Consider the following 10,480-nt stretch of genomic DNA (forward strand, 5'->3'; position numbering starts at 1 on the left):
CTCTATAAATATCAAACACAATGCAATAGGTTAGTTAAGTCAAGGTAAAAGCTCTCTGTGATTAGAGAAGCTGTAGTCCTGGTAAAAAGGCTTCACCCTCCTCTGCTCAGTCACTGTGTCAATGGAGCGGAGAGGGGCAAAAGCCTCTGGCTGGGTACTGATTCTGTTAGACTTTTTAATGTCCTATTTTATGGCAATACGTTTCTCCATCTAGCACAAACAATGGTGCTGCTGCGTATAGGAGTAGTTGGATGTTCATTGTTTACCTGAAGATTATGGGCGCTCTGTGGAAATGCCTGTGCACATTGGGGTGTAACGAAAGGGGATCAGGACTGAAGGGAGGAGGGTCTGTTGGAGATTTCTGAAGCCGTGTCGACTTCCCAAAGTAAACTGTAAAGGTGAGCTACCTGCGGGACGAACACGACACGCCCTTCGACAGGTGGAACAAATAGCGGGCCTCTTCGCCCTGAACCTTGTCTTCCTCCATCCGTCTGATTTCCCCCGAGGTCTGTAAGATATCGAGAAGTCAGCGTGTAGAGGAATGAGAGAAGAACGAGGTGAGTGAGTTCATCTTAGAACATAAAGCTTGTATTGTTAAATGCTCTACGCGGTGATGCGCACGGAGTTGCAGTGCGTAAGTCGCTGGTTTAGTGAAGTCCTCACCAAGTCCGTTTAATCTTTGAATTCTGTTCTCTCTAAATATTCAGAAACGATCATTGTTTGATGTTTAAAGGGATTTTTTTGTTTTTTTTCACATTGGAGATTTGGGAGGCAACATGGCCTCTTTGGTCTCCTTTACGCACGCCCGCACATTCTCAGCCAGCTCTCCGGAACAGATCTGCTTCAAGTTTCTGTTAGTAACCTTCCTTTTTGTACACAATGTTTTAGCTTGAACATCTGGTTTTCAATCAAATAATCCATAGTTGCGATTATTACATAATTTACATGTTGTATCTTAGCTTTTGGGAACACCGTCTTAATGTTGTAGATGTTTTATTAGTGTAAGGGCGCAATGTGACGTCAGGTGTTTGATGCCAAGCTAAACTAATTAACTGATGTATTTAAATTTTGTTTTTCATGTATTGTCAGTTTTGTCTGATAAGATGGTTCATATCTCATGTTTTACCCAATATTTACAGTCTATCGTTTTACCTGACATCACATCAGGCCATCCTTTTGTGCAGCCTTTTTTTCAGTCACTTACCTTCTCAAAGTTATTTCAGTGTCTTCACATATTTTCAATTCAATTCAATTCAAACAACTTTATTAATCCCTCTTGGGGCAATTGGTGTGGAGCAGCTCATACACATGAGAAAGAAACACAAACGAGGACAATTTTGGGTCATACCTAGAACTGTTTAATACCGAACAACTGTGACTTTATTTTCTTCTTCAGGACTGGGTCACTCTGTCAATCGAACATTAGTGGACACAGTGGTGTGTGATTTGTGAGGTTGGTGCTGTGAATCCAACATGGAGCTGAAGAAGGATGGAGGAGGAGGAGGCGGTCCTTGGTCCTCTGCAGGAGCCTCTTCTTCTACCTCAAACCCTGCCTGCTACAGGATCACCCTTGTGGTCTTCTTCACCATCTTCCTTGTTATAGGGTGCTTTATAGGCCTGATTATTGGTAAGTCTTTAGACAGATTGGTGACAGTTTAACACATAGTGTTCAAATATTTTACGAGTCATATTACACTGCTCTGTCATTGGCAGCCTACATGGTGCAGGAGCAGCATTATTTCATGGAGACGCTGGAGCTGAAAGGTCTGAAGTACGATCCTGTTCTGCAGGATGAGAACTCTGGTTTCTCCATAGTTCTGTCATCAGTTTTAAAATCCAAGGTATGTCTGGACTTTCACCATACTGAGAACCCAATATTTCTTTTAAATTGCTTCTTATTTTCCATTTTAAATTTTCTCTTACAGATTAAAAATGTCTTCACTGCCTCATCAATATCGCATCACTTTGGTGATTGCAGTATTGTTGCCTATGGGTAAGTCAGTCAACCTGAAGTAGATCATTTACGCCATGAGTCAAATATTACAACCTGCTTTCTGGTCTTCTCAGTAACATTAATGGGGACGTGATGACGACGTTCAGACTGGTCTTCAGGGTGTCCAAGGTCCAGCAGTATTCAGATAATTTTGTTCAGGACTTGATGAGAGCCGGACTCAGCTCAGTGATTCATGGGGAGCCCCTGGAGGTGCCAGGATTTGGAAAGATCAGTGCTATCATCTTACTGGGTATTGAAACTATTCTGTCATCAGTTGACTGGCTGTGGTCCGAAAGTGCATGGTTTTCTTTTTTCAAAGGAGAGACAAAAACAAGCCAAAGCTGTGCGATACATTGTTCTCACTGCATCTAAAGTTTTATTATCTCCTCTTTTCCAGGAGCCAGCGGGAAATCTTTCTATGCTATTGGAGATGATAGTATGGGTGAGTGAATATGATGTTTAAGTGTGCCTGCAATAATCCTTTAGAAAAATGATTACAATTTTCAAACTACCGAACCGGTTATGTTTCTAATACCAAGGCTAAAACTGTCACTTGTTGGCCACAGAGAAATGGTTAAGATGTGCTACTTTGCTATTTAAAAAAAGAAAATGACATGCCCAAAGGTCCATTAACAGTTTGGTCACTTTGCCTGTTGGCTATGAAGAGATCCCAAACTTACAAAATACCAATGTTTAACAGTGGGTGATTAAATCTGCAGCTCTCTTTCTGTGCTAACATGCATTGTAAAGTTTATCTTTAGCTAATACAGTCAATTTCCCACTACAAATATGAGTTATTTGTAGTTGGAAATTCCTTTCTTATGTAAATGTCTCTACACCATGTCTGAGATCAAAAGCAGGGACACAAAAATAACATTTCGGAGACAGAACTCAAACTAAGATAGATATTAACTCGATTAAATAAGTCAGGCTTAAAAATCTTATCAGCCTTTGGATTCTATTTTTGCATTCAGTCAGGGCTGAGGATTGTGTCCCAACAAGTGAGAATCTCCATGCAGTATAAACAAAGATGTGCAAGTGTGTATTAGAATGTATTAGCTCATGATTAAAGTCTCTATTATATTACTTGATGTGTACTGGGGCAAATGCATGTTTTCTGAACCTGAATGCCTCGCATGCTAAGACTGTACCTTTTTCCTCATTATCTCATCTTCGCTCTCCAGCCAGGTGTCCTGACAACACCTTCACCTGTGACAATGGAGAATGCATAACCAAAGTGAACCCGGAGTGTGACTTCATCCCCGACTGTGCAGACGGATCAGATGAAGCGCGTTGTGGTAAATTACTATTTATACTTAGATACTATAAACTTAGCGAGCTGTCATAAGTCAAAGTGAGCTCACGGACAAACCTGGAGGAAAACCCAACATTGATTCATCTCCATGCTGACCACATCTTCTGACTTTCCCCCCTCAGCCTGTGGTACTCGTCCTGCGATGGGGAGTCGGGTGGTGGGCGGTGAGGACGCTCGTCAAGGGGAGATGCCATGGCAGGTCAGTCTGAGGTTCCACAGACGCCACATGTGTGGCGCCTCCATCATCAGCGAGCGCTGGCTGGTCAGTGCAGCACACTGCTTTGAGAGGTAGGCAAAGAGGATCATTTCACGGTCTCAGAGGAGATTTTCTTATTATTATTCTACCTATAAGTGTCCTAACGACACTTGCAACAGCCGCATTCAGAATGTGATTTCTATATGATTTTCTTCTCTGTTTAAAGGGCCAATGACCCCAGTGAGTGGACCGCCCTGGTAGGAGCCAGACTCGTGAGCGGCGAGGAGTCTGAGTCCAAAATCATTAACATTAAGTCACTGATAGTGTCTCCAGACTACAATCCCACGACGACAAACTACGACGTGACTGTGCTGGAGCTGGAGACTCCTCTCACCTTCAGCGCTTACATCCGGCCTGTCTGCCTGCCGTCCCCGTCTCACGTCTTCGCCCCTGGTCACACCTGTGTGGTGTCAGGGTGGGGGGCACTGCAGCAGTTCAACTGTGAGTTAGTCTGCACACAGCTAGTGGATATTTGGGAGTTGAACTTATTTTAAGTCTATAATGAGGGACTAATCATTCATTATTTAGATATAAAAACAAAATAAGGCATTTAAGGCATTTGATGTGAGACAGATGAGAAAATAGGAACAACAGTAATGCAGAATTTGAGAGAACAAAGATATCATATACATGAGGTTATTTGACATGAGATCTAATCTTACATATCAGAATTAATGTGTTATTATTTAAAATATAACAGTTCAACAACTTAAGTATAGATAGTTATTCATACATTTTTGTTATTGATTTTATTTTGGAGGCATCATTTTTAAATCTTATCGTTAACTATGTTATGTATTGTACCAGAGTTAAAGCTATAAAGTTCAACTGCCGCCTGTTATAAAGTTGAAAAAACATATAGTTATAAAAGCAGATTGTATTTAAAACAAAACAAATACAGCAGGGATACAGAGCAGTACATTGGAAACACACATGAACACACTCATATACCCATCTGCAAAAGGTATACAGTGTGTTACTCAAATTGTTTTATTGACTATTATTATCTATAAATGGATAATTGGTAGTCAAATTACAGGACAAGGCTACTTGTTGAATCAAAATTCTGATGAGTTATATAGTTGTCCTGTCCTTTCCTGACATTCAGCTGCTGTGCCGCCCATCCTGCAGAAAGCTGTGGTGAAGATCATCGACACGAAGGTTTGCAACAAATCATCGGTGTACAGAGGAACTGTTACTCAAAACATGATTTGTGCTGGATTCCTCCAGGGCAAGGTGGACTCATGTCAGGTAAGTCCTGCTTTGATTGGTTTACACGAAACGACATGGAAAGGATGATCTATCAAATTTCCTTTTTTCATACAAAACTTTCATATCTCGGGGCAATGCTTGTACACTTACACTGATAGTCTAGTCTTCCTTTTCTGTACTGAAACCATGAAAAAGGTCATGACTGTATGCCAACACTGGTCTCAACCTGAAAATAGAGGCCTGTAGGCTGTTTCTGTTATTTTCTGAAAGCATTACATGATATGTGTTGTTGCTATTAAAGCAAGGAAACATGACATTGCTCTCCAGGAAAGGCTTCGTCCAGCCTTAAATAACATTCAATTAATTAAATTAAACAACACACACCTGAGGTTCAAAGATTACCGATTATGTGACAATAACAATCCATACATATTTGACTCTGAAAATGTCTTTATCTCAGTACAAAAATGTCAGTTTCCTTGCTCAGCATCCTGAAAAATGTAACTTCTATTCCAATCCTATTCAACAAGTGCTTACCTCTAGTTAATACAGGACATTTACCAGATTACTTTAACAGGCCTGAGTTGAGCTGAATAATTGCTCTTACAACAGAGAATCAGAGGTCTTTGTGTTTACCCTGTAGGGTGACTCTGGAGGGCCTCTCGTGTGTGAGTCGGCCCCGGGGAGGTTCTTCCTCGCTGGGGTGGTAAGTTGGGGAGAGGGCTGCGCCCAGGTCAACAGGCCTGGTGTGTATTCCCGTATCACAAGGCTCCGCAACTGGATTTTAAGCCACACGGATCCCAGCCTGGTCCTGGATTATTACCCCCATCAAATTCCCACTGCGCCAGTTTCTGTGACAGGAGGAAGCTTTAATGACCTGTCTGTGCCCAGGACTACAGCCATGGACGTATCACCTGCACCAACGCTATCTGGTAATGTCATACTGAAAAGAGAGGATTAAGGAATGTTAATAAAGTCAGTCATACATTTTGTATCAAGAATGTGGATCTTTGTCATTTACTTTGTAACACTCTTGATACACGGTCTCTTAATTATGGCTTCCAGTCTTCAACTGCAGTGGTAACTTCCAGTGTAGCTCCACCTCCTGCATCAGCAAAGTCAACCCAGAGTGTGACGGCGTCCCAGACTGCCCCAACCAGGCCGACGAAAAGAACTGTGGCAAGTTCAAATTGACAAAGGAACGCGTTGAGTTATTGAGTCAAAGGACGTGCATCTGATGTGTCTTTCCCTTTCAGACTGTGGTGTGCGTCCTGCACTGGGCGCTCACAAGATTGTGGGTGGAGTTACAGCTCGAAGGGGGGAGTGGCCTTGGATTGGTAGTCTGCAATACCAGAGACTTCACCGTTGCGGTGCCACACTCATACACAGCAAGTGGCTACTCACAGCTGCACACTGCTTCAAAAGGTTCAGTATTTCAGCTAATTTAAACTGATGTAATGCCATAACTCCTCTGGTACAGTACATGATACTGAATTTTTAAATACCCTCAGTGATGCCAGCCCAGCTAACTGGGCTGTAAGCCTGGGATCAGTGCTACGCTCAGGTGTAGGAGCCCTTGTCATACCCATCCAGAGAGTCATCGTCAACCCAGCCTTCAATGGCACCAACATGGACCATGATGTTGCTCTGCTGGAGCTGACAATCCCAGCCCCCATGTCCTACACCATCCAGTCGGTCTGTCTCCCGTCACCGGTGCACAGCTTCCTCAAGAAGGAAGCAGAGTGCTACATCATGGGCTGGGGATCCATGAGGGAAGGAGGTGAGGGATTAAAATGCCTTTGCATAATTGTATGAACATGTTATAACTGAATGGAAATCATTAGTCATCAGTAATAAACAACATTAGAAGATCAACAGCAACATTCCACTAATCCAATTATTTCCCTTTCACTTAGGTTCATTGACCAACCTTCTGCAGAAGGCTGCAGTGAGCATCATTGAGCAGGCAAACTGCAAGCAGTCATATGGAACCGTGCTGACATCTAACATGATGTGTGCAGGTTACATGGAGGGAGGCAGGGACAGCTGTTTGGTAAGAGATATATCATATACATAATATTTATAGCATGGTGTAGAAAAGCAAGTGTTCCTTGTTAAACATTGCAGCTTACATGGAGATACTTATCTAATAGCAAAGATTAGACTTTTGTTCTTTAAAAACCACCCCTTCTTTTTTTTCCACCTGCCTCCCCTCTGTAATCTTAGTAAATGCATTCCTTTCTTGGACATCTGTCGTCTCAGTGACTCTCTCGCTCTCTTTTAACACGCTACTGCCTCCTCTCTTTTTATCCACTATAATTCTTCTTAACAGAGCATTATGGTCGTTTGAATTTCTGTCAAAAGCTTCTCTTTTAATCAGTATCCCCTCTCTATCTCCTTCATCCAGGGAGACTCAGGAGGGCCGCTGACCTGCCGTCAGCGATCTGGGCAGTGGTTTATTGCTGGAGTGACCAGCTGGGGACACGGATGTGGCCGAACAGGTTTTCCAGGGGTTTATACTCGTGTGACGTCTGTCAGGAAATGGATATCTACATACCTTCCCTTCTAAAGACAGAGAGAAAATGAGTAGAATCGGTTACAACAAAAGACCAATTACATGGACACAGTGCATTTTCCCATTGGATCTTATCAAGGGAGTGTACTGTACTAGGACTTAAGGCCTTCTCAAAGCCACACACACAAATGGGTGCTCTCTTTAATACTGTGCAATCAATTTGAGCTGGGAACCTCTGTCATAATCTACTGAAGAATTAACAAGCATACAAAACAAGAGGCCTTTGGACATTCTTCTGGAGGGTGTACGATTTGAAGTATTTATTTCAGTTATTTATTTTTTGTGTGCAGCAAACTTGTATTGTGCAGAGATTTTTTTTTTTTCATTCTGTGTGGGGATCAGAATATATGTGGTTCATGTATGGGTACACTTGTTTTTATTTATGTATATTCTTTAAAAAAATAAGATGCAGATATTTTATAACCATTAAAGGTAAGTGGGTTGTCTTGGTAAAATATATTCTGTATGAAAACTGTATTTGACGAAGGTCTTCTGTATCCATACTAATTAGAAAAACAAAACTCTGATTGACAAGTTTTATTGATTACTCATGAAAATATGCTCACAATCACACTGGAGATAATGTTAAAGAGTTGTCTGGCTCTTACTTCCCTACTCCGAGGGGGTTACCAGATATCTGACAAACGGTGCACACAAAGCTGAGAAAGGGTTCAGTCCCCCCCTGTACAGCAAGCAGACTCTGCTGAAACAAGCCCACTACTGTGGAGGGCAGCAGATAGAGTAACAAGCAGAAAACAGGTCAGACAAAACATTTCTGTTCTCCAGGTGTACTCTGATATAGGCCTGTTGGTAGGCCTGTTAATGTCAAGTTGTGAAAACACAAGGGTTTCTGCTCAAGTCTTCCCAATGATTTTAAGTAGGCCGTGAAGCGTGTTTAGAAAAGTCTGCTTTGTCTCTTAATGGCTCACATCGTGCTGCTTACCTAATAAGCACAAATATTTAGTCCCCCTCTGATCATACGCACAATGAAAAGAAAGGGCTTCAAACATGAGCATAGTGATGACAGTTTTAGAAAGCAAGTGCAGTTACTGAGTATCTTCATTCCTTTTTAAAATGAATGGTATTGTTATTGTGTTCTTAATATGCACGTTCTTATAAAAAAGAAACAAGCGACCTCAGCAAGGCAGAGAGATAAAAAGGTGTCAGCTTTAGCAACACTGTAGTCAACGCACATTACAATACTATGCTACATATATTTTCTCAACTGCTTCATCTATACAGGGGACTGACACATATCCCAGATGCACTGCACAAGACATACGTTACAACCCTGGCAAAATTATAAGTGAGAGCCGAACACATTTAAAGAATTCTTCACCGAAAAGTTCAGTTTAGACACCTCCATGTCCAAACTGCAAATTTCATTTAACAATGCATGTTTACTCATTTACCAGAAGAATAATCATTCTTAACTAAAAAAAAAAAAAAAAAAAATCCTGTCCATGAGAATAAAGGGAAAATATCTGAAGGAGATTGTTATGGCTGTGGTCCACAGGCTCTGCAGGCCTGTCTGTCTGTGAAGTGTTGTGACAGTAGACAGATGATGATGTGCTGCACCATCACACCAGTACACAGCTGCTTGTTCTCCAGTGGTACACTGCGCTCCTCCATACTGTAAGCATCAGCCTGAGGAAGGCTGACAAAGCGGGGGGGGGTGTTCACATGCGAGCCCTTTCTTTCTGTAATCTGGAGTTGTATGTTCGGGACACGATGTTCCAGGAATCCATATACCGGTCCATACACATGGCAATACATTTCTGTGAAGACAAAGGAAGCCACATTCACAAGAGGAAGGCATCATAGGTTTTTAGAACAATTCAAGGTTTGCTATATCTGTCAGATCACCTGTTCCAAACCAAAAGACTGATTTGTCTAAGCTTTATGAGAATCAAGTGTTCATGAGTGATCAGAGCTACTGTTATTTAATGTGGATGCAGTTTTTTTTTTTAATGATCCAATTGTAATAAAAATTATTGTCAAATTGATTTAATTTAATCACTTATCATCCCGGATCTGATACTTTTATTCACAAAACAAACAAAGCTTATTCCGGCCAAACACACATACCTGCTCCGAGTTGTCCAGTGTGCTCCCAGGTTTACCTATACACTTCTTGAAGCATTTATCGGTCATTCTCTGAAACACAAGGACATGTTTAGGATAATTTAGTTCTCAAAGCTACACTTGTATTCAAAACAGCAGTCAGCAACATCATCATCATCAGCTGAGAACTTAGTTTACTTTAATTTTGTAGGCAAATGACACTGAAGAGTCAATACCTGTGCAGGTTGAGAGGTTTAGAGAGTCATGGTATTTGTAGTGAACATACAGTAGCATACAACATTTCAATGACAAACATGTACTGCTGCGTCTGTAGCCGATATTTACTGTGCTCATTATGACAGGGAACGGCGACATTAAATGTGCTTACACCATTCATGTAAAACTACACACTATCAGGCTATGTGTTGGATACGTCTTGCTGGCTTAGCAGCTAGCCTGTGACCATTGACTTACCTGTAGAAGCTCCTGAGCGTTAGCCACAGCTATCTGGACCTTAACCTGCTCCATAATCGTGCCAGTATCCATTTTACCTCCTGACCCACCCGCAGAAAAGTCTGAACCGAACCCGTCCATTTTCACCCAGAGTCTCTTTCTTCAGTCTTCAGCTTGTGTCGGTCTTCTCAGGCGCACGTGTAAAAGCTGCTGCTAAGTATGTAAGTTTCTGATGCCCTTGAAAGCGGCGGATGACCACATACGTCATTTCCGTTAAATGATACCAACAACGGAAGTGTAGTTTTTGAAAACTGGATACTATTTAAGCCCCGTGTCCCGTCGTCACACATCCATAATAGAGTGTGTCTAGTAACACTGCTTTGATTTTTACCTGCGTGATATATTTATATCTCTGTAAGAACTGGATTTAGATTACTACAAATGCTGCTCATAGCTAAATCCCAAATGTTTTAAAAGCTTTAGGTTACTTATAAAGGAGGGGTCAGTCCACTTATTAGGCTCCATATTTTAGTAATCGGGCCCTATGCTCACACACACCATAAACTGTTTGTACAAATGGACAGCCTGCCTCAGCTTCCTCCTGGTGAACAG

At 41.7% G+C, this 10,480-nt stretch overlaps 2 protein-coding genes across 2 annotated transcripts; one reads left to right on the top strand and one right to left on the bottom strand.

The window, feature by feature from the left end:
- Positions 1-1,400: 1,400 nt before the first annotated feature.
- On the top strand, positions 1,401-7,731 carry tmprss9 (transmembrane serine protease 9). The gene is made up of 15 exons (XM_020638913.2): positions 1,401-1,627; positions 1,714-1,841; positions 1,926-1,993; positions 2,068-2,243; positions 2,391-2,435; positions 3,178-3,291; positions 3,431-3,596; positions 3,731-4,005; positions 4,673-4,815; positions 5,420-5,708; positions 5,842-5,955; positions 6,033-6,201; positions 6,288-6,556; positions 6,693-6,829; positions 7,184-7,731. Exons 1-15 carry the CDS (start codon positions 1,474-1,476, stop codon positions 7,343-7,345), a joined length of 2,409 nt encoding a protein of 802 aa, XP_020494569.2. The 5' UTR covers positions 1,401-1,473; the 3' UTR covers positions 7,346-7,731.
- A 142-nt stretch (positions 7,732-7,873) lies between these two features.
- timm13 (translocase of inner mitochondrial membrane 13 homolog (yeast)) lies at positions 7,874-10,126 on the bottom strand. Its single transcript, XM_020638981.3, has 3 exons — positions 9,890-10,126; positions 9,440-9,508; positions 7,874-9,129 (listed from the first exon to the last, which is right to left on the bottom strand). Exons 1-3 carry the CDS (start codon positions 10,007-10,009, stop codon positions 9,031-9,033), a joined length of 288 nt encoding a protein of 95 aa, XP_020494637.1. The 5' UTR covers positions 10,010-10,126; the 3' UTR covers positions 7,874-9,030.
- Positions 10,127-10,480: the final 354 nt, after the last annotated feature.

Source organism: Labrus bergylta, chromosome 6, assembly GCF_963930695.1.
Source record: "Labrus bergylta chromosome 6, fLabBer1.1, whole genome shotgun sequence".
In the NCBI taxonomy this organism is placed as follows: domain Eukaryota; kingdom Metazoa; phylum Chordata; class Actinopteri; order Labriformes; family Labridae; genus Labrus; species Labrus bergylta.

Bases quoted from the DNA above. Each gene is read 5' to 3' on its own strand.
- tmprss9 (XM_020638913.2), top strand. From the start codon at position 1,474: ATGGAGCTGAAGAAGGATGGAGGAGGAGGAGGCGGTCCTTGGTCCTCT. The intron at 5,709-5,841 runs GTAATGTCATAC...TATGGCTTCCAG, and splicing joins ACCTGCACCAACGCTATCTG to TCTTCAACTGCAGTGGTAAC. The intron at 6,202-6,287 runs GTTCAGTATTTC...AAATACCCTCAG, and splicing joins GCTGCACACTGCTTCAAAAG to TGATGCCAGCCCAGCTAACT.
- timm13 (XM_020638981.3), bottom strand. From the start codon at position 10,009: ATGGACGGGTTCGGTTCAGACTTTTCTGCGGGTGGGTCAGGAGGTAAA. The intron at 9,509-9,889 runs GTAAGTCAATGG...CTTGTGTTTCAG, and splicing joins ACGCTCAGGAGCTTCTACAG to AGAATGACCGATAAATGCTT. The intron at 9,130-9,439 runs GTATGTGTGTTT...TTGTCTTCACAG, and splicing joins CACTGGACAACTCGGAGCAG to AAATGTATTGCCATGTGTAT.